This window comes from Epinephelus fuscoguttatus, linkage group LG13, assembly GCF_011397635.1.
Source record: "Epinephelus fuscoguttatus linkage group LG13, E.fuscoguttatus.final_Chr_v1".
NCBI lineage: Eukaryota > Metazoa > Chordata > Actinopteri > Perciformes > Serranidae > Epinephelus > Epinephelus fuscoguttatus.
Genome location: NC_064764.1, coordinates 31,041,354 through 31,063,120, shown reverse-complemented (window position 1 = coordinate 31,063,120; position 21,767 = coordinate 31,041,354). Strand labels below are relative to the sequence as shown.

The 21,767-nt window shown below is 39.7% G+C and overlaps 1 protein-coding gene across 2 annotated transcripts; it reads right to left on the bottom strand.

Annotated features, from left to right (window-relative positions):
- Positions 1-8,059: 8,059 nt before the first annotated feature.
- On the bottom strand, positions 8,060-19,968 carry asmtl (acetylserotonin O-methyltransferase-like). 2 transcript variants are annotated; one of them, XM_049593590.1, is made up of 16 exons: positions 19,896-19,968; positions 19,143-19,259; positions 15,125-15,256; positions 14,999-15,046; positions 14,844-14,908; positions 14,682-14,746; positions 13,626-13,734; positions 12,899-13,238; positions 12,604-12,822; positions 10,918-11,080; positions 10,629-10,843; positions 10,395-10,527; positions 9,501-9,641; positions 9,237-9,359; positions 8,491-8,728; positions 8,060-8,282 (listed from the first exon to the last, which is right to left on the bottom strand). In XM_049593590.1, the coding sequence occupies exons 2-15, from the start codon at positions 19,233-19,235 to the stop codon at positions 8,523-8,525; spliced, it is 2,052 nt and encodes a 683-aa protein (XP_049449547.1). In that variant the 5' UTR covers positions 19,236-19,259; positions 19,896-19,968; the 3' UTR covers positions 8,060-8,282; positions 8,491-8,522. The 2 variants fall into 2 exon arrangements, with proteins under 2 accessions (XP_049449547.1, XP_049449545.1); XM_049593588.1 differs by lacking the exon at positions 8,491-8,728.
- Positions 19,969-21,767: the final 1,799 nt, after the last annotated feature.

Genomic DNA, 21,767 nt, shown 5'->3' with positions numbered 1-21,767 from the left:
CGGACTGATTAGAGAGTGTTTGTTATTCTACGTGCAACCATTTAGATTCTGTGTATTCTTCCCAAAGTCACAGGGATGCTTCCGGTATAAACAATGATACTATTTGTTTTTCAGCTAAGATAACACACAAAGTTTGACATGGATATTTTGCAAGATTTCAAATATCTCAGCGGTGAAATTGTCTGTCCTTTCCTGTCACTTTGATAAGAGTGTCAACAAACAACTCGATAAAATCAACTTCTGATGGAGGGGGGTTTTTTTTAGCCAACGTTGCCCCCAAGTGGTTACTATGGTAGTTGCATTAAACTTCAATGAAGTACATCACAAAGCAGTTCTAATACTAAGTCTCATTAGGGTGAAGTCAGGTAATTTGAGACACTTATTGGTACATTAGGCGACCATGAAAACCACCTAAAACTCTAAAGACTACCTTAGGTGTTACTTTTAGAACTTGTTATGGATTTCTGCCATATTTCTAGAACAAAAACATGTTGTCAAGAAAAAAAAACTATGGAAATTTTAGACATTTAAACACACCAAGAACCCCTGTGTCACTCCAATGACATCTTCAGGTAAAATGGGACTTTCATTTCTTAAATGATTAAATCCATTTATCAGTCAGTCATTATTAAATCATTAATGTAACCTACCTATTTATTTAAAAATGCTCTGTCTGTTCTTTTGCTGCCTGTTTCCTTGGTGCCATGTCTGCCTGGGATCTGAACTTTTGTTTGATATGCATTTTTAATTTCTCCTAGTGATTTGGGATCAGTAGGACCCAATAAGTATAAAAACCTAAACACTGTCAACCAACTTTAAGTCCCAACATCCTCAAACGAGACAATAATTAAGTCCTAATCTCCTCAAACGAGTACTTCCTAATTAACTTAGCTTGTTACTGTTGCTAAAATTGGTCAAATTTGTTGCCATATCAAAGTACAAATATTATTAAATATAAATAATCACTTTCAACCATTGACTTTGATCAGGTTTTGGACCTTGTCCACTTTTATATTGGGATCGGCTGCAGACTGCCTTGGCAGAGATGGCTGCCATTTCGTCTTTACATGGATTAGTGTAATGTGCTCTTACTACCACTAGATGGCACAAAAAGCGTCCACGACCGAGGACAACAGTAGCCTGGAAATCCAGACCCAAATCTAGAAAGATTTAGGGTCTGGCCATGAGTAATGAAAATGGCCCAACTTGAGGGGCGGCACCAAACATGCATTTGTAAATATCACTGCACGCAATTGGATAACACTACGACCAATCAGAACAATACACGGGGTGACGTATACACTTAGCTACCAGCAGAGCTCACTGGTAGATTAGACTCTAGTCTGAGTGGGCGGAAGTTCGCTGCATAGATCAGCTTCTCATTGGGTGGAACGAGCCACCCGCTGAAGTCCCGTCCTACCACCTCCGGTTGTGTAGCAGTTTTCAACCGTTTTCAACACGTCCTTTACTAACTTTTGCGGTGTTTGATCTTGCAGGGATGTAGCCATTTTTCTGCCATGGTTCGCGTCCTGTAGGTGATATTTTTGTGGGTGTGTTACACCAAAACCTGTTTCCCCCGGCAATATTTTTGTAAGCGCACTGTTGCTGTGGCACCGCCCAGAACGACCGTGATCGGTTGAAAGAAATACAAGCAGCCAGGGAGTTTTTTCCTCCAATCTTAAAGTGAGAGTCGGCCCAGTCAGACCTTTCTTTTCTTGAGAAAGGTCTGGTGAGCAAGACTAATTAGACTCTTGCCGTATCCGATCGGCAAAACAGCAGAAACATCCTTCTTGCAAAGCAAAGACTCGAGCGCCGTCTTCTGTTCCTCTTTTAGAGAAAAAGCCAAGTCTAACTCGTTCACTGTAGCGGCCAAAGCCGTTTCAAACAACTGGTGTTCATCCGTAGCCATCTTGCAATGTTTACCGACTGATTCTGGACTTCGTCGTCGCAGCACTGTCGCCATCTGTTTAGCTCGCCTCTGGCCCGCCTATATCAGATACACCGATGTGATTGGTGCAGCTTGGTTTCATGGACATAGGTAATGAGCATCATTACTGATTGCCAGAGTGACTCACTCAGCAAATTCAAATTGTGCTCTCGCGAGAACTCTGGATTTCCAGGGTAGGACAACAGGTCTAAGTTAAGTAGAATGAAGTACAGGGTCAAGTAAACCCAAAATGTGATGTCCTCATATGAGGACACAAGGTCTCTGGAGGATATTGTCTACAATGGACATGCGTGTGTGTAACAGTGATGGCTAATTCTGGAGTATTATGGCTGACATGGGCTCACTGCATCGCCTTTAATATTTTCTGAGTGATGAAACTACTAAAAAATATCTGTAATAGCACAGAGTGGTATGCTAGCATAAGTCATGATTTAATGGCACCTGGCAGCTTAAAAAAACCTCTGGTTTCACTTTAGAAAAATGACCCATTTTACCTGAATGCATTAAGTAGTCACTGAAAACCCTTTCTTATAAAAAGTGAAGTGTGTTGTGAAAATATTCTTAATACATTCAGTGGTGTAGTGGTAGTTGATGAGGTGGTACCAAGGAGGAAGAGGGTATACGCTTCTACATATATATTCCAGTGGCTTTTTGACTTAGTTGGGCACACTGTAAACAGCCAAAAAAGAGAGGTGGGTATATCCCATATACCTGAGTACACCCTACACTACAACACTGAATATAACTCAAACAAAATTTAACATCCTACAAGCATTTTCGGTCTGAGTCACTGGATGTAGTCTGTGGCTATCAGCCTGTCATTGAGCAGCTGATTACGGCCAGCATTCTCCCTTCCTTACACTATCTGTGTGTTACTGTTTCCAAATCCCCATTGCTACAGGAAACAACAATAACTTCTCAAACGCTTAAGTGCAATTTACACGCTCAAAATGGTATGTTTTGACTAAGATTTGGATAGTGCAATAAGGCACGCCTGCTTTGTTCTCTCAGTAAAGTCAGTCAGAGTTCATGGTAATCTTTCACCATGACCTGGATGACTGAGAATCTTCACCAACATGTTGCTAGAGTTCTGCAAGAGCCACGTTCAGCAAGCAAACATATTGATTATCAAATTATAATCGACTTTTTTATCAGTAGAAGTTGAGTCAAACATACAGTGGCGTTTTCTTTTATGGGGCCATTTTAATGACAGTGCTCACCTCCCCATGTGCAAATGCTCCACCAAAATAAGTTCACCCTGACACTATTTTGCATCCTGGGCTTAGTGCCACCCAGGACAACTGTGATTGGTTCAAAGGAATAAAAACAAGCCAATGTTTTTTGCCTATAGCAGCAAGATAATCGGTAATTCCTGACCCTCTCTTGTGCTTGATCTCTGTGGAGATAGGTCTGGCTACACTGTACCCTTATTGTTTTAGCTGCAGCACTCTTATTAACAAAAAGAGAAAATCAACATGCCATGTCTTACCTTGCAAGTGGAGTGGAGTTTGTTTTAATCTTTGCTCTGCCCATCCCAGTTATCTCAGACTTGTTTAAAGGATTGTTTCATGTGAAGCACATCTGCAGTAACAATGCTGTAACATGCTTGGTGATTTTCTGCTAACATCACAGACCCTGGGATATAAAACTGTATTTATCAGTAGCCTATTTTTTATTTTACCTGACTTCACCCTGTTATTTAACAAGCTTTGATTACATGATTCTAGTTAAATGTATAGTCTGCTTTTTCAACTGGAAAAACTGAAGTCATGACACGCTGTGTTTTCACTGGCTGTTCTACAACAGTAAACACAACATGCAGCCCCCCCCCCCCTCGGTTCACAAACCCAGCTTATCCTTGCTATCAACATATGGAAGTGTTTTCAAATCGCTATCTACTAGCAGCAAATGGTCTTAAATCAGTCATTTTAATATCAAAGCACTTAACACTAGAATGATGATTACTTGCAGGTGGATATCCATGCTGCTTGTCAAGACTGCATTTGAAGAAAATGACTGAGCTCTTATCCGACACGTACAGTACAGCCAGTGTTCAATAGGCAAGATCACATTACAGAAGATTACTTTGGAGTTTCAGCAATTTTCCCAAATTACACTGGCCTTTGGTCTCTGGTAAACTTGATTGACTTGAATGGTTTTCATTAGAAAAGCCTCGCAAAGGCTTTGCTGTTGATGCTCGTACACAAAAAGCCGAGGCATTTCGAGGGTGAGCGGGTGCAGATGGGACACTGGAAGTGAACGGATATGCAGATCCTTTCATGGAAACGCTTCATTGTGTTTTAAGGGAACACAGACTCGGCTGTGCCGTTTGATTTGTGATGCTCATCTGTGTCTCGCTGGCCTGACATTCTGCTGCTACACAACAATTTAGTGCCTTAAAAAAGAACTGATCAGTAATGCAATGTGTTTGAGGTACTGAATTTATTGAATCAACGCTGACTTTCACAGTCACTGTGGCAGGAAAGTATTGCAGTATATGGTGTTTTGATGCGTTCAGTGTGTGTTAAGGGTAAAACAAACCTTATGGGAGTTACACTCAGTGTCATATTTGAACTCCACCCCACCCTCCCCTTGTCTCTCCTCATCGGAGGAACAAAATCTGAGTAATGGAAATCAGTTAGATGTCACAAAGAGCCTGAGCGCAGACTGACAAGAAAATAGCCATGAATAACATGACCACCCTTATTACCCTTCTAGGAAAATACTTAGAGAGGGATCCAAAATGAAGAGTAGTCCGGATACACTTTCAGTGTCACAAAGAATAAGAGCTATTTATCCTGGCCGGAGATATATTCCCACATTCCCATCAGCTGTTTGGCTGCTTTACTCGCTGCCTCCAAACTGAAATCCAAGATGTATATCTGTAAGGAATTAAAGGATGGTGTCATGTATGCTTCTACGCATTAAGTGACTATCCTACCCAACCATACATATAAAATACACACATTAATATCCAAACTTGGACGCATAAACCTTAATTCTGATAGCTTCCTGTCACTTTATATTCAAGCAATCTTCACAGCATACATCACTGGAAAGAATTAGTTTAACAAAACAGGGAACTCTGTGTCTCCAAGTTTTTCTGGAGACATCTGCAGGTTTGTGGTGCCATCTAGAGGAGGTTTACGGCCACAGCAAGGAGCTAAAGCAAGTCTTTCAACTGCAAAATAAATATTTGGCTTCCATTTCCAGGGTATCAAATATCACTTATAGGAGGTGCGTCTACTGTAAGTTTAACAGGGACAAGCAAAGTATTTTCTCTGCAGAATTTGGGACAGATTAACGTCACAGGATAAGTAGTCAGTTTGATCATGCCTCACAAAAAAGGGGCAATTATGGTCAAACAGACCAAATGTGGCCACAGTGTACGCTGTGTTTAAATAGTGCACACAAGACTGAGAGGAATGCTCCACCCATGCCTCATCACTGACAATCCTCTCCACCAGCCTCCTACAGAGTTCAAGTGAACATGAAGTCATGTCCGCTGGGGAGACGCAAAACATCAGTGTACAAGAATGACATCCCACTTAGGCGATAGCGCTGCTTAGATTTTATTTCTTCATTAATCATCTTTCTCTCATTGCATGCTGATTGCATCACCAGGACATGACACTTCAGAGTGTGTAAGAGGCAGGGTGAACTTTCCAGCCACAGCCGTCAGCCCGCTGACCACAGTGTGAGTGTTTTAGGAATGAGGACGCCACACAGAGTAATCACAGAGTGGTTTTTACCTTTAACTGTGTAATAGATGCCAGAATAAAGGCAGCCCTGTGCTGAGAGCTGATGATCCCCCTGTACAGAAACAATGGGCCTTGTGTAGGAGGCGATATATGAACAAATTTACTCTTATTTTTTTCTTGTTTTGCTGGTTCCCATTGATTCTGGGATGTTTTATTTTTGCTCTTCTCTAAGGCAAGAGAAATTTTAGGAGTGGTCAAGAGCACGTCCACCAAGATAAGAGAAAACATCTGCTTTTCAAAGTTCACATAATGTTTTCCAACGTGAGAAAACAAGTTTATTTGTATTTATTATCGTATAATCAAATTTAGATTATATTCGTGGGCTAAAGAAACACTACTATACTTTCAGTGACTGTGTATTCCTCTGCTGACCAGTGGTGGAATGTCAAGAAGTACATTTACTCAAGTACTGTACTTAAGTATAAATTTTTTGTACTTTAGTGATTTTTTTTTTTTTGTAATTCTCTTTTTATTGGTTTATAAAAGCAATATGAACATATGAATACAGAAGCGTATTGCATTCACTTGACAATAAAAAAAGCCTTGTTTTTCTGAGTAATTTTTTTCTGTTTTTCAAAGTAATTTATTTATTTTTCTGTTTTTTGTGTAATTTTTTCTTTTTCTAGTTACACACAGGGTATGATAATCTAGCTATGTTTTCCACTGCATCCTTCTAGTGTAGGCCTGTTGCTCAGTGTAACAGGCTACGTTAGTAACAGGTTCAGGAAAAAAAATTACCACGAAAAACAGAAAAAAAATTTACAAAGAAAAAAAAAACAGAAAAAAAGATTCCCCGAAAAACAGAAAAAATTACTACCAACAACAGAAAATATTACACCAAAAAAAAAAAAAAAAAGTAAATAAATTACTCAGAAAAACAGAAAAAATTACTCAGAAAAACAGGGCTTTTTTGTCAAGTGAATGCAATACGTTTCCGTATATATGACGACCTCAAGCAAAATAAATAAATTTAAAAAAAAAAAAAAAGAAAAAATTAATTAAAAAATTACAATTAAGAGTGGGGCTGAATTAAATTTGGATTGAAATCAAGTAATAACAGATAAAGACAGAGTAAATAACATAAATAATTGTGCTAACAAGGATGTTGAATCAAGATATACATATAGAGACAGTTGGGGGCTACTCATCACACCACAATGTGTTTCTAACTTATCCAATCTCATACCTCTTTCTACTTCTACTTCACCATACTTCAGAGGGAATCATTGTGCTTTTTATTACGCTATAATTATTTGATAACTTCAGTTAATAGTTACTTTGAAAATTAAGGTTGTTGTGCACAAAACATATGTAAAAATACAAGTGCAGCTGAATGCAGTTGATTAGGAAATTATCTGGCAACTATTTAATTACTTTATTTTGATTTATTAAATTGATTAAAATTCTTCCACATGGAGTACATTTACTTTTAATACTTTTATGCAATACATTTTAATACATTTTCGTGATTGCACTCCCATTGTAATATGATTTTGAATGCAGTTTTACTAGTAACGGAGTATTATTTGTATTTACATCTTAGTATTAGTACTTTTACTTAAGTAAAGGATCTGAACATTTCCTCCGCCATTGCTACTGAAACCGCATTTACAGCATCACAACTGTTTTGCTGGTGCTGGGATTTTTACTTTCCTGTAACACCAGCAGAGGCGTAAGGTAGTGCATGCTATTATGACAGAGCCCTGAGGCATGCTAGTTACTTGTCATACGCCTTAACAAGCTATCATAAAATCTTATCATCACATGATCAAATAGAGACTTGACATTTGATAACACCAACATGCATATTACCCAGAAATCATCATCACATATGTGACAAAAATACCTATGTAAATAAGGGATTATTCATTTAATTGTATGGTTTTTTTAATAGCTTATTTATACTTAATGAAGAGAAAGCATATACTGTATTTCATAACATATTTTGTTATAGATTGATACTGGCTGTTTACAAAGAAAAGAAACATGATGGCGATGGGTCTGATTTGCAAGTATCACAATGAACCTGGTGAGCAAACACTGCTTTAACTAATGCAGATTTTCTCACAGTTGTACAGCTGCAAACACAGGATATAAGTAAGCAGCTGCACCACAAGCGAGATATATATGATATGTATAACACGTGATGAACTCAGCAGACTTCACAGTGCATCAAATCATAGAAGAGTCAAAAAGAGTTGCATGGTGTTTATGTGACTGCTTGTACTTTTGCGTCAGTAAGATTTGGTGTTATCTGTTGTGGTGTGACCTTTAGAGGACTGATTAAAGTTCCAAAAACTGAACTAAGACGACCAGCCACAGTGAAATGAATAAAATACATGAGGATCTGTTTGCATGATTCAGATGCTACATTTTAATGGCAATAAAAGCATCAAGGAAGTTCTTAGTGTGAACCACACGCATGTCCCCAAATCCATGTTTGCTCAGCAAGTCTGCGTACTGGCTCTCTGTCCTCTCTACTCCCTCAGTCTGGGCAAGCATGTTCAAAGACTGCAGGGCAGAGTAGGGTGTCAGTCCGTCCAACATGGTCTCAGCTATGAGCACTGCACATCCTACGGCCCAACAGAAGAGATTGTTCAACACCCCAGTTCAAAGGAACATTATCAAATGTCCGATCAGACATACAAAACAATATTCTGATCAGTCTGTATCAGATCACCACGTTACTCACACTAGACTCACACTTCATCTTAAAACATTCCAGACTTCAGGCCTTGATTTTGCCAAATGTTGCCTACAGTATACAATATATCACAAGACCTTTTTTATAGTGTTGCTGCAGGTGTTGTCAGTCACGCTTTGATGCAGAGCATAGCATCCAGAAGGTTCTCTGTATGTATGACATGTGCCGTTTCAAAACCGTGGCTCTTCAAAAGTAGACTGTATTCTGGCGCGCTCCTCTGCTTCCCCTCGCTCATGCTGAGGGCCTGGAGCAGCCCGCGACTCGGGCCGCTTCTGTCTTCATCCAGGAAGATCTCACTCAGCAGGAGTCCACAGCCTGGCGGCATGGTGCAAGTGCATGATGTGTATGCAGATGTACAACTTAACAGAACAATAGTGGTGGTTTTGTAACCTCTTATCCCCTTGCATGCCTTTGCTTCAGGCAAAGTATAAAGATCAAGGAGGAAACCAAATATACCAAACTGGTATTTTGGCTTGGCTTTGAAATTGCTAGCTTCTTGCCAGTGTTGTTTTATATATCGCAAAATAACAGATTTAATCATACATTCTAAATCAGTTGAACACTGACACTATCAGGTTTACAGCAGCGGTTAAGCTGAGGCCAAAGAGTCTGCAGATTACTGAAACCAAACAACACAGCATCTGACTTTAGATGATTTTATCAGAATGTGGGAACTAACTCAGTTGCCACAGTCACGCTATAGAGATAAATAACTGCAGACTCCAAAGTTTCACTGGCCTGTGACTGCTATACTTATACACATATAAATTATGTTAGCATTCATTGTTTAGTCAAAACATATAGTTAAAAAGATTAAATTTACCTGGTGTGCACGCATCCGCGATTTTACTCAGCAGAACATGCACCTTCTCATCAGGCCAGTCATGAAGAATTCTCGCCAGGATGTACAAGTCTGCTCTGGGCAACTCATCGTTAAAGAAGTCTCCTGTTCATGCAGACAAAACAAAGCCATGAGTGAGTGAGTGAGTGAGTGAGTTACTTCGATATCTAAGATACTGGACATTTAAGATAACTTTCTGTCATTGAACATTGACAGCCAAGACTGTGTTTTGACACAGATACACACCTGCTACAAATGACACCCTGTTGTTTGTCTGCTGCGGCTGGAAATGCTCGCTCATCTCAACAACAGATGGCAAGTCGAACACTGTCACAGACAGCCCAGGGTGAGCTTTAGTGAACTCGTAGGCCATGGCACCTGTGCAGCCTTGGAAAAAACAAAAACAAGATGATGTATACATATACAAGACTGGTTTATTACTCGGGGATTTAAAGATCCAATGTGTTAAGCCCAGTTCAGACCAAAGATTCACAACAAGTCGAGCTGAAACAGGCAATTACTTGCAACATGCCATTCTGCATCATTCTAAAAACCTGCTGGTTCACACCAATGCAACTAAATGAAGTGTATCATCTTAATGCAACAACTCTCTGTACTTCTGTTCTGATTTGCAGCTTTTCAGGCTTATTTTGTGGCTGAATATAATTTGTAGCTTCTAAAAATATGAATGAGGATAGTGAGAGTGAGATACTGGCTACAGCTGCATTTGTAGTAGTGATGAAACGGTGAAAACAGAAACAAAGCAGGCACAATAATATATGTAAGCAGCGCCAATAAGTTAGTCAATGAGAATGTGTGTGTGAGGGGATCAATAAGCACACACAGCGAGCAGCAGCGACCTACTGTCCCACACCTGTACACCGTGAGGATGGAAACAGAGGGCGGGGGGGTGGCCTTAATGAGTTAAGTGGGGCTCAGACCGGCCAGTACAAACCACTGCAACATTTCTCTGCAACGTTCTAAAACAGTTTCGTCTCGTTGTGAAACATTGGTCTGAACTGGGCAACAGCTGAAACTTCTCCTGGTTAGAATTCCCTTAGTGTTCATTGTTCAGGAGGCTTTTACATTTATCCCCTTAATCCAATAGTGGACTTTTACAGCTTTACAACCTTCCCTTACCTCCAAGGTCGCAGGCAGTTTTAAAACTGGAAAGGTCAAAGGCTGTTGCGACAGCCTTTCCCGTAACCTTAGCGATGCTGTGCATGGCATTCATGAATCTCAGCTTGACTTCTTGACTGTTGTAGAAGGTATCCTTTAAACAGAAACAAATGATGTAAAAAAAAAAAAAATAGCATCTGTAAAATATATTCAAATGTTTTCTCCCTTCACTTGGCTGAACTTGGAGACAGTCACCTGAAACATATTCTTGGACACTTTGCCAAAAGCCCTCTCGCGCTGATTGGCCCCCTCCTGCACAGCTCTCTCCAAGTGGGAGAAGAGAGGCCACACTGTGTCGTCGCAGTGCTGGATGTAGCCCCGCAGCGAGAAAGCAGCGTCTGACAGCAAGAAGCGCGTGGCCAGATCTGTGTTCTCATACCCTGGCCTCTGGCCCGCTTCGAGTACAGATGCTATAAAACGTGTGGGAAGTTAATTTGAAGTTAAACATTAAATGTTATCTCAACAGAGGTAAGGGCTGACTCACTTCTTTGTTTGCTCTTCAACAGTCCCAGTGACACGCAGGCTTCCAGCAGGCATTCAGTGCCCTTCACTGAGGCTTTGATCTCCTGGGCCACCTGTGCTGCATCCAGCCCTGGTCTGCTTTGTAGCAAGTCAAACACGCACATCTTGGATGCGGTAAACAGTGCCTGGGACATTTTGAGAATGGCAGAATGGATACAGAAGCAAAGAGTCATTTTATTTGTATGAATACGATATGTAATTTTAGACTTCCTGTGCAGATCAAGACACACACACACAGGTCTAAGAAAAAAAAAGTGCAGTGAAACCCACAACTTCTCCTTTTTACACTTCAATTGGACAGGTTAAACAAACAAGGTTCAACATGTTAGTTGGTGAGATTTAGAGGAGCTGGTAGAAGTGATTTGTTTAACTTCTACAATTGCTTTTCCCTGTGCTCCCTATTTTTATGCCTGCTAGGCTGACGTCTGGGTTGTGGCTTTATATTTAACGCACACATATATAAAAGTGGTATCAATCTATCAATAGGAGTGTATGATTGAGGAAAATTGATAATCACAATTATCTATCATGTTTATTCACTGATTTTAGGGACAAAACGTCTTTATTGCACTTCCATGCTGTGCTACATTCCTACTTATGTACAAAGTTTTGCATAAAAAAAAGGCTTAAAAGAGGGCGCTAGAGAGCGAATAATGGAGTGAGACGTCTTTTGCTGAGCTCCTGCTCAGCTTTTTCCTTTTTTTAAATAACTGAAACAGCGTTGATCTACAAACAAGTTCATTCATATCCCAAGTGCTCCCTACGAAGCGGCAACTAAACTCCAGAAATATAAGTATAGCAGACCGTCTAACACCAGGCCCACTGCCTCCTCGACACAGAGCTCAAGTGCTGACTGGGATCATGCGCTCGAAACTCCCCGTACAGACTCAAAAGAAATCCTTTCGAGTTTTTTTTTTAAAAAAAAGGCCTGAATTCAGTGCATCTCCTAAAGCAATTTAAAAAAAAAGTTGTACCTAAAATATAAGCTAACTAAAGATTAATATGCCATTGCAACCAAATTAAAACAGTGTTATCGAACATGTTTTATCCAGAGAGTCTACAGGTATTAGACACCTCAACATAATGCTTCTTTTTAAGACCTTTTTAAGATAATTTCAACCAAATTTAAGACAGATTTTTGGACAAATCGTCTTTTTCTTACCAGTTCTTTTAAAAGTTGTTGTTTTCACATCTTGTCTGTTTTAATTATTGACATGTAAAACACTTTGTAACTCCGTTTTGAAAATTATTATTATTTTCTTATTCAAGCATTGCAGGTAAGTATAAAGGTAAGTATATCTGTGATCTGTGCAGAAGTAGGTTTTATTATAGTTAGCAGAGCTAAGTAAGTGCGAGTATAAAGTAAGAAGACAGTATTAGGTTTTTTTGGTAGGTTTAAACCATCACAAATGTGGACTTTCACGCAAAAGAGTTTATCTCATTTTGACAATAATTAACAGACTAATACTGTAAATGAAAAATGTCTGTGGCAATTAAGACTTAACAGTTTCAAATTTAAGTCTGTTTAAAGACTGTGAAGGCGTAATATTCATAGTGTGCTATTTTTTAAATGTTATGCTGAAATGTTGAAATTAGGATATTTTAAGACTTTTTCTGTACCTTTGGACACCCTGTTAACTCTAATTACCTTTGAGGCTTTGAATCCATCCATCAGACCCATCATTCGCTGCAGGTCCTCTTTTTCTGGCTCACTGTCCTCATGCTCTGTCACATTGAGCTCTATCGTCTGCCCTCTGCTGGTCATCGGCAGTAGTGTTGTATTCTCAGATTCTGTGTGTTCAGAAAGGCTGTTGACCAATGCCCAGGGACTCTCATCCACTTCACTTTGACTGCCTTTTCTTTTCACCTACAAGAGGAGGCTGTTACTTACAAATAATGACAAATGAAAGGTGACACTGTGCTCGTAGGGTGAGAAAACTAACTTTATGGGCGGGACTGGCGGAAGAGCAGCTCTGGTGTGTATGCTTGGCAGATGGGCTGGATGAGGAGTTGTGTTTGGCCGAAGAGCTGGGACTGTGGCTGGACTGAGCTGGCAGGTTGGGTGAGGGCTGAGTGAGTATGGAGGTTATGGGAGTGCTGTTGTGGCTCAGCTGCACAGGCGCACTCTCTTGGTCCAAGAAGGAAGTACAGCAGTTGTAAATAAAGTCCAGCTGTTTGCAAAAGCGGTTGAGGGGGAAACCCACAACATTGAGGAAGTCTCCATGGACGTACTCAACCAGCATCCCGCCGAGGGCCTGAATGCCATAGCCTCCTGCCTTGTCCCTGACACACAGACGCAAACATTTCACTTGTACAGCGACAGTTACAATAATACTCAATTCATACAAAAGCACTTGCACACATGTACACAGCGGTTTTTTGTATTATACTTCTGCTTCTTCTTATTCTTCAAATGCAGAACTAATCAAGCAATGCACTCTCATTGACCCACGTAGAGATCTACATTTTTGCTGACATGCTCCCCGTCAAACAGGACAAGGCAAACACAGATAGAACAAAACTCAAAGCATCAAAGTCCAAAAAGCAACAGGTTCATGAAGCTCCCACCCACTGACAGTCATCCACTGAATGAATGCTCGGTTACGTTACTACACTAAGAGAAATCAATAGCTATTAGAAATATGTGAAAGTTCAAACGTCCATACTCACATGGGTTCACCGCTATTGATGTACTCCCACAGCATCTGCTCTGACAGATCAGCAAACTTCACCTTTGTTTCTTCGTAGAAGTCAATCAACTGATAATCTACTTCTTCGTCTGGGGGGGAGGAGAGGTTTAAAAATGAAATGTGTGCACGACATTTGGCCAGTAAAGCCTTCCATATATGTTTAGGAGATTAGTATGCAATCTACAGTACTTTACTGCTCAGTTTCTCCTCGCATATTCTTGCTGGACATTTAAAGGGGGCGTATTGTGCTCATTTTAAGGTTCATAATTGTATTTAAGGTTGTTTTATATGCTTTAACGCTAAAAAAAACCACTTAATGTTTCTCATACTGTTTGTGCCGGAACACCTGTATTCACCCTCTGTCTGAGAAGGCTTCGTCTAGCATCTGTCTCTTTAAAACAAAGCCCAGTCTGCTCAGATTGGTCAGTGTTTCTGGGTCTTCTGCACCATCACCACAGCCGGGGAATGACTTTAAAGGGCCAGACACACCAAACTGACGGAGAACTAGCAGTGACGAGAACCCTCTGCTTTGCCACCTCATGTCGATGTGCCTCAGCCAAAAACTTGCACATGAACACACCAGGGATGTGCGTGATTAGTCGTCCAAACGATTAAAACGCCTGTACAAGAAATATTAGTCGTTAAACTATTAAGTGTTTTATTCATGTACAAGGCCACTTAACTGTCATGCAGCCAATGGCCAATGGCCAAACTTTGACCCTGACTGGTGTGTCAGGGCCTTAACAGAGTATGACCAGATGACCATATAAAGAAATCCTGCACACTATGACATCATAGTGTAGCCAGAGTAGATAAACCTCTTGTAAATGGTGTGCTCAGGACAGTGGGAAACCAGAGGTTTCATGCTGACAGGGATTGCTTCTACATACGTTACCTCATTATTTGAGACTTCAGCCACATTCAATATGAACATCCTTCATTGTAACACTTCTTTTTAATGGTTCTAACAAGTTTCCCTTAGTGAGTTTCTGCACAGGACAAATTGTAAGTCTAACCATTATCAGTTGGTACTTACTCTCTTTCTCATGGCAGAGGACAATAGCTACACCAGTGAAGACACTGTGCTCTTTACCACTTAAACTGGAAGAGAAAATAAAGAAGACAGAGCCTGTGGAAAAACATCCTGTCCGTTTGTTTCGTTTCTAAAGTTAGAAACAACAATGACAACAACTCTCACCTTGAGAGCATCCTGTAAGCATCATCTTTGTCAGCTGGTTTCTCCAGAATCATGCCATCTACAGTCTAAAATTAAATAAATTAAAAATACTAGCCAAAGTGAATTTAGAGTGTAGCGTAGACAGAGTAGACAGATAAAATTCGCAAAGCTCTTACCACAATAGTGTCTGCTCCGATTACTATGTCTGGAGTCTTCAGGTGTTTCTGAAGCAAAGAAAATGTTACCGACACGTCACTCAACAAGGTAACATACACTGTCACACAAAAAGGAGCTTAACTCACAAAGGGCATCCTCCTGGCCACCTCCAGGGCCTTCTGTTTGGCTGTCTCAACAGCATACTCATGAGGCGCCTTGAAAAGTCCCTTGTCCAGAGTTTCTTTAAACCAGGATGGGACCACCTCAAACCTTAAGCCCTGATGTGCAAGAGAAAAAAAAGCAATAAAATTATACTCTTGTGGTAGAGAAAAATATTATATATGAAGAAATGTATGACTTGTGCACTGTATATGTTCACGGTGTGGTCTGAGAGTCCTTTATTGTCAGCATGCATGTACAGTACAGGCCAAAAGTTTGGACACACCTTCTCATTCAATGCGTTTTCTTTATTTTCATGACTATTTACATTGTAGATTCTCACTGAAGGCATCAAAACTATGAATGAACACATGTGGAGTTATGTACTTAACAAAAAAAGGTGAAATAACTGAAAACATGTTTTATATTCTAGTTTCTTCAAAATAGCCACCCTTTGCTCTGATTACTGCTTTGCACACTCTTGGCATTCTCTCCATGAGCTTCAAGAGGTAGTCACCTGAAATGGTTTCCACTTCACAGGTGTGCCTTATCAGGGTTAATTAGTGGAATTTCTTGCTTTATCAATGGGGTTGGGACCATCAGTTGTATTGTGCAGAAGTCAGGTTAATACACAGCCGACAGCCCTATTGGACAACTGTTAAAATTCATATTATGGCAAGAACCAATCAGCTAACTAAAGAAAAACGAGTGGCCATCATTACTTTAAGAAATGAAGGTCAGTCAGTCTGGAAAATTGCAAAAACTTTAAATGTGTCCCCAAGTGGAGTCGCAAAAACCATCAAGCGCTACAGCCACATGAGGACCGACCCAGGAAAGGAAGACCAAGAGTCACCTCTGCTTCTGAGGATAAGTTCATCCGAGTCACCAGCCTCAGAAATGGCAAGTTAACAGCAGCTCAGATCAGAGACCAGATGAATGCCACACAGAGTTCTAGCAGCAGACCCATCTCTAGAACAACTGTTAAGAGGAGACTGCGCGAATCAGGCCTTCATGGTCAAATAGCTGCTAGGAAACCACTGCTAAGGAGAGGCAACAAGCAGAAGAGATTTGTTTGGGCCAAGAAACACAAGGAATGGACATTAGACCAGTGGAAATCTGTGCTTTGGTCTGATGAGTCCAAATTTGAGATCTTTGGTTCCAACCGCCGTGTCTTTGTGAGGCGCAGAAAAGGTGACGGATGGATTCCACATGCCTGGTTCCCACTGTGAAGCATGGAGGAGGAGGTGTGATGGTGTGGGGGTGTTTTGCTGGTGACACTGTTGGGGATTTATTCAAAATTGAAGGCACACTGAACCAGCATGGCTACCACAGCATCCTGCAGCGACATGCCATCCCATCCGGTTTGCGTTTAGTTGGACGATCATTTATTTTTCAACAGGACAATGACCCCAAACACACCTCCAGGCTGTGTAAGGGCTATTTGACCAAGAAGGAGAGTGATGGAGTGCTGCGGCAGATGACCTGGCCTCCACAGTCACCGGACCTGAACCCAATCGAGATGGTTTGGGGTGAGCTGGACCGCAGAGTGAAGGCAAAGGGGCCAACAAGTGCTAAACACCTCTGGGAACTCCTTCAAGACTTCTGGAAAACCATTTCAGGTGACTACCTCTTGAAGCTCATGGAGAGAATGCCAAGAGTGTGCAAAGCAGTAATCAGAGCAAAGGGTGGCTATTTTGAAGAAACTAGAATATAAAACATGTTTTCAGTTATTTCACCTTTTTTGTTAAGTACATAACTCCACATGTGTTCATTCATAGTTTTGATGCCTTCAGTGAGAATCTACAATGTAAATAGTCATGAAAATAAAGAAAACGCATTGAATGAGAAGGTGTGTCCAAACTTTTGGCCTGTACTGTATGTGTCGAGGCTGTGGGTGTCTGGAGGTTAAGATAAGCTGTCGACCTTTTAGATGTCCCAACCTAACAGTCTGCATTACACAACATTGTTTTGACTCCTCCAAAGTAGCGGGATTCTGTATGATGTGGGAAGGCTGAGCAAATATAGACATGTATGTAAGTTTATTGCAACACAAATCTGAAATCAGAGAAACGTCTGGCACAGCATATGCGTTAAATTTAAAGCTCTTTAAGACCTTTTTAAGGCCACCTTATATGACATTTAAGACCAAACCTGCAATGGAAATACAAATTTCATATATATATATATATATATATATAATACTGATGTCAGTTTAAAATGTACAGTAAGGCAAAATGACAACAATTGGGTGAGTTTAAGTTTAATATGTTTAATGTAAAAAGAAAACAAAATATCACTTTCATTAATGCTATTTATTAATACTACTATTTATTATTGCAGTTCTTAGGTGTGTCCAATGATTGTAAGCAGTCTGTCAGGCTGTTGTAATTTTCGCAGAAATATTTAAGACCCATCGAATCGGAATTTAAGACAGTGAAAGACTTTTCAAGGCCTAATATTAAGAAAACTTAATTTAAGAGATTTTTAGGCTTTTTAAGGACCTGTAGACACACTGATGAACAGAAACATACCAAAAGCTTAAAGTAACATGTAAACTAAACTTATACTTTAAACTTATACATGTAAATCAGTCCCTCCAGGATCTCGCGGCAAAAAAAACTTGAATTTGCGGCCAATTTTTGTCAAAAATTGCAATACAAATTGCGGCATTTTTATGTGATTTTTTTGCGGGAAACTGCGGCAAATCTAAAACTACTACCTTCAAAAAAATAAGTCATATAATCACTTGCTATAATAATCATACTGAATATTACAAAAATAGCTGCAAATGTTTTTTTATAGTTCTCTTCTTTAGTTTTATTTTATTAGTTTCTCTCAAACCAGACAATGTGACTGTAAAACAACATGTAAGCTACATCTGCTGTAAACATAACATTTTAATACATTCAACACATATTGTATGCATTTAAACAGTGCAAATTCTTATGTCAATACAGAGCGTTTCTTCATACTGCAATGCCATTAGCGCGATTTGATGACGCGTCTGATGACGTTTCAAATGATGTGACATTCCGGTCAGCCGGAAAATCGCGGGACTTTCGAAAAATTGCAAGCCCCTGCAGATATTTCAGTCTTTCGTTGAATTTGTGTTAATTATTGCGATCGCAAGAACGCGATTTTCTGGAGGGACTGGTAAATGCAAACTTACACTTTAAGTTTTCGGTATGTCTCTGTCAATGCACACATGCTGTATGATATCAGATTTGTATTGACATGCACTTGTACATTTAAGTAAGAACCACTGAGGCTCACTGAATTTGTTCTGTTATTCATCAGTCGTCATCCTTTTTGAATTTCGGATTCAATACCTGAATCATCCTTTTACATAGAAACAGAATATCCACAAAAACATTGTGACTAAGATACTGAGTGTGATATTTTATAGTTAAAAAAACAAAAAACAAAAACCAGCTTTCTTTGGTGGTACACATATTCAACCGAAACACTGTTTGTAAATTTTGTGTTCTGTGCTGCAGTTTCTTGTTACTTGTCGACCAACGTATACACTGATACAAAAGTATCTGCAACAAGCTAATATGGGTCAATATATCAGTATAGCTGATTAATCTGCTGAGTTATAAATACACCATTATCATCAGGTCAAACAAATCATTTCCGATTCATTCAGCCCTGGATTTCACAGGCTTGTTTTGTTGTGAGCTTGCCAATTATACTGACTGGATTGGTAAATATTTACAAGTAAGATACACCTACATTTGTTTGATTAACTACTATTTGGTATATGAAAATCAGCAACTTTGTAATAATGTTTGAGAAGTGTTTATAAGATTCATACATTCACATGGACAGCTTGACTCTAATTTCTTAAGTCAGAAGTTTTTGGTCCTGAAAGCAGAGTCATGGACTACAGAAGAGAAACCTTTTTCCAGCTCCACTCAATATGTACAATTTCATGTGTTCACAATCAAACAAAATGTGCAGTTGTCATGATATATACACACTTCTTATGACTTTAACACATACCGCATTGCTGAGGATCTCCAGTCTCCTGGGTGAAGCGCTTGCCAGCACGACCAGTTTCCCGGTGAGCTTGGAGATGACAGGGTTGAGCACCATGGTGGCCTTCTGGTCTAAACGCCCCTACGGTGATGAGCAGAGTTAAACATTACAGATGTGGCCTAGTTCATGTCTCAGCCATGGGGAGTCAGATGACTGCAGCTGTCCAGTTGTGTCATTGAGGACAAGTCCATACAGTCCTGAAAAGATTAGGTCCTTAGTCGATAAGTTTTATGGGATGAAAGATTAATCTATAATAAAAATAGCAGTTAGTTGCAGCCAAGCCAATATTTCTCATAAATACATAAAAGAATAACGCATTAAACACAATAAGCTGCTGTGCTGTAAAGACACCTCCACCCACTGTAAGCATGACATGAATGTTAGCCATTTAAATAAAGTTACAGGTTTTCCAAACGACTGTGACCCATGCCAATGTGTTTACTGTGCCTACACACTCAATGTAGCTTAAGCTAATCACGTCACGTAATAATAAATATAACATACGACATACTGTTACTTACTTTACAACTCTGCTCTCCGAAAGTATAACTTGGTGTTAGCTAGCAGCTAATACGTTAACTTACAGCAAAGGTTGGTTCGCGAGCTCAGCTCCAACAAAAGTGACATGGTTAAAAGAACAAATTAATTTAAGAGAAGCACGTTTAAAGGTCTGGGTGTTATCTAACTGTATATAATGCAGCGGACTGTGTCACCTACCTGCTCCTGGTTTCCTCAGCTCCAGTCAGGAACCTGCCACCGACTGCCGCCTGCTACAGGCTGGATAGGATAGGACGACCGGTGTGACGTCGCGTACGTGATGACGTTAGAGACGTACGCGAGTGGGCGGATGATTCGCACACTGGCAGTCATAGATTTTTATTTTTGTTTGTTTGTTTTATATTTTTATTTTTATATTTTTTTTAATTTCAATTTTTATTTTAGTTTGAATTTATTTTTTTTAATTTTTTAATTTCCATCTTTAATTTTATTTCTATTTATTAACACATTTTATTGAACAAATTGCACATATCACTCATTTTGACAGGAACAATAACCATGGTGCAAAAAGCATAAAAAAGCATAAAAAAAGGGGGAAAAAAAAGAAAAAAGAAACTAAAAAAAGACATTAAACACACTTTTTTTAAAAAATTTTTTTACATATATATATATATATATATATATATATATATATTTTTTTTTTTTTTTTTTTTTTTTTTTTTTCTTACACAATACAACAAAAACAATACACACCACATGTACATACATACACACAAAACACAGAGGGAGTGGCCCAGTTCCGTGGGCAAGGTACTAAGCCCCTGCCCGGCTGTGCGCCAGCAGGTCAGGGGCCCAGCCCTAACCCACCAGGACCAGGCATGGGACAGAGAGTGCAGAATAGTACAAATATACAACATGTTCACTATTGAAGACACAGAGAGGGAGTCAGCAGCCCTAAGGCCCGGTGGCCACCTCTCAACCAGCTAGGTTCACAGTGAAAAACAAAACATAATTCAATATTAAAGGTGGGAGAGGAGAGGGAGTACAAGCACAGATATTTCAAGGAGCTATACAATAGTATAAGCTAACAGTAAGAAGTTGCCAACATGGCCAAACACCAACACACATTGTGCATTGTGCATTTGTTTAGGGAGTGTCACAACACGGTAAAAAAAATACCCTTGGCTGTGAAGGGAACAACCAGATCCCCCATTACCTGACAGGGACACCAAATCAAACAGCAAAGTATAAGCACAAGTTAATGTATAAAGCTGATCAAGAAGGCCAGCTCTGTCCTGGGATGCTCTCTGGACTCTGTGCAGGTGATGGGAGAATGGGCAATGCCACAGTAAATGTATAAGAGTACATGTCATCCCACACTCATGCCAACACTTATCTGAAACATTGCTTTTCATTTTCTTGAGTTTGTGTGGAGTAATGTAGGATCTGAACAAAATCTTCATTTGTATAATTTTATACCTCACACATTTAGACAATAATTTGAGCGACTCAGAATAGCTTCCCACTGGTCTGCTGTAAGATGAAAACCCAAATCTTTCTCCCATTGTGCTTTTATGGATACACTACATTTGGAAAAAATACAACATAATAATCTATAAATCTTGGCAACATTACTTCTGCCAGAGACTGCATCCTTTAATTTATCAACTAGTCCCTACCCATTGAGTGCACAGTTGCCCACGTACAGTTTCACATGGTGTGTGTTTGGGATACAGGTCATAGGAAACTGCAGATTAAATAGTCAACTGAACCCATTAAGAAGAGCAATGTATTCAGACAGAGTTTTTGTGAATTTGATAGTATGATTGAGGTAGCACGTTGAAAGGCAGATAGTTAAAGTGTTTATATGTTGTATTGACTTAAAAGTGGGGCGCAGTGGTAGCACACATGGGAAGGGTGTGGTTAGCCCTTGTTGCAGCAGCATACCATACCATAACTCAGTCATACCAAAAATTAGAAAAAAAAACCAAACGTTGGTCCACAGGGAGAGCCAAAGTGATCGGTCGTATTTTAGCCATTTTTAAGCATTTTTCTGTTGTTATAGCGCCACCCAGTTGCGAGAGTTAAAAA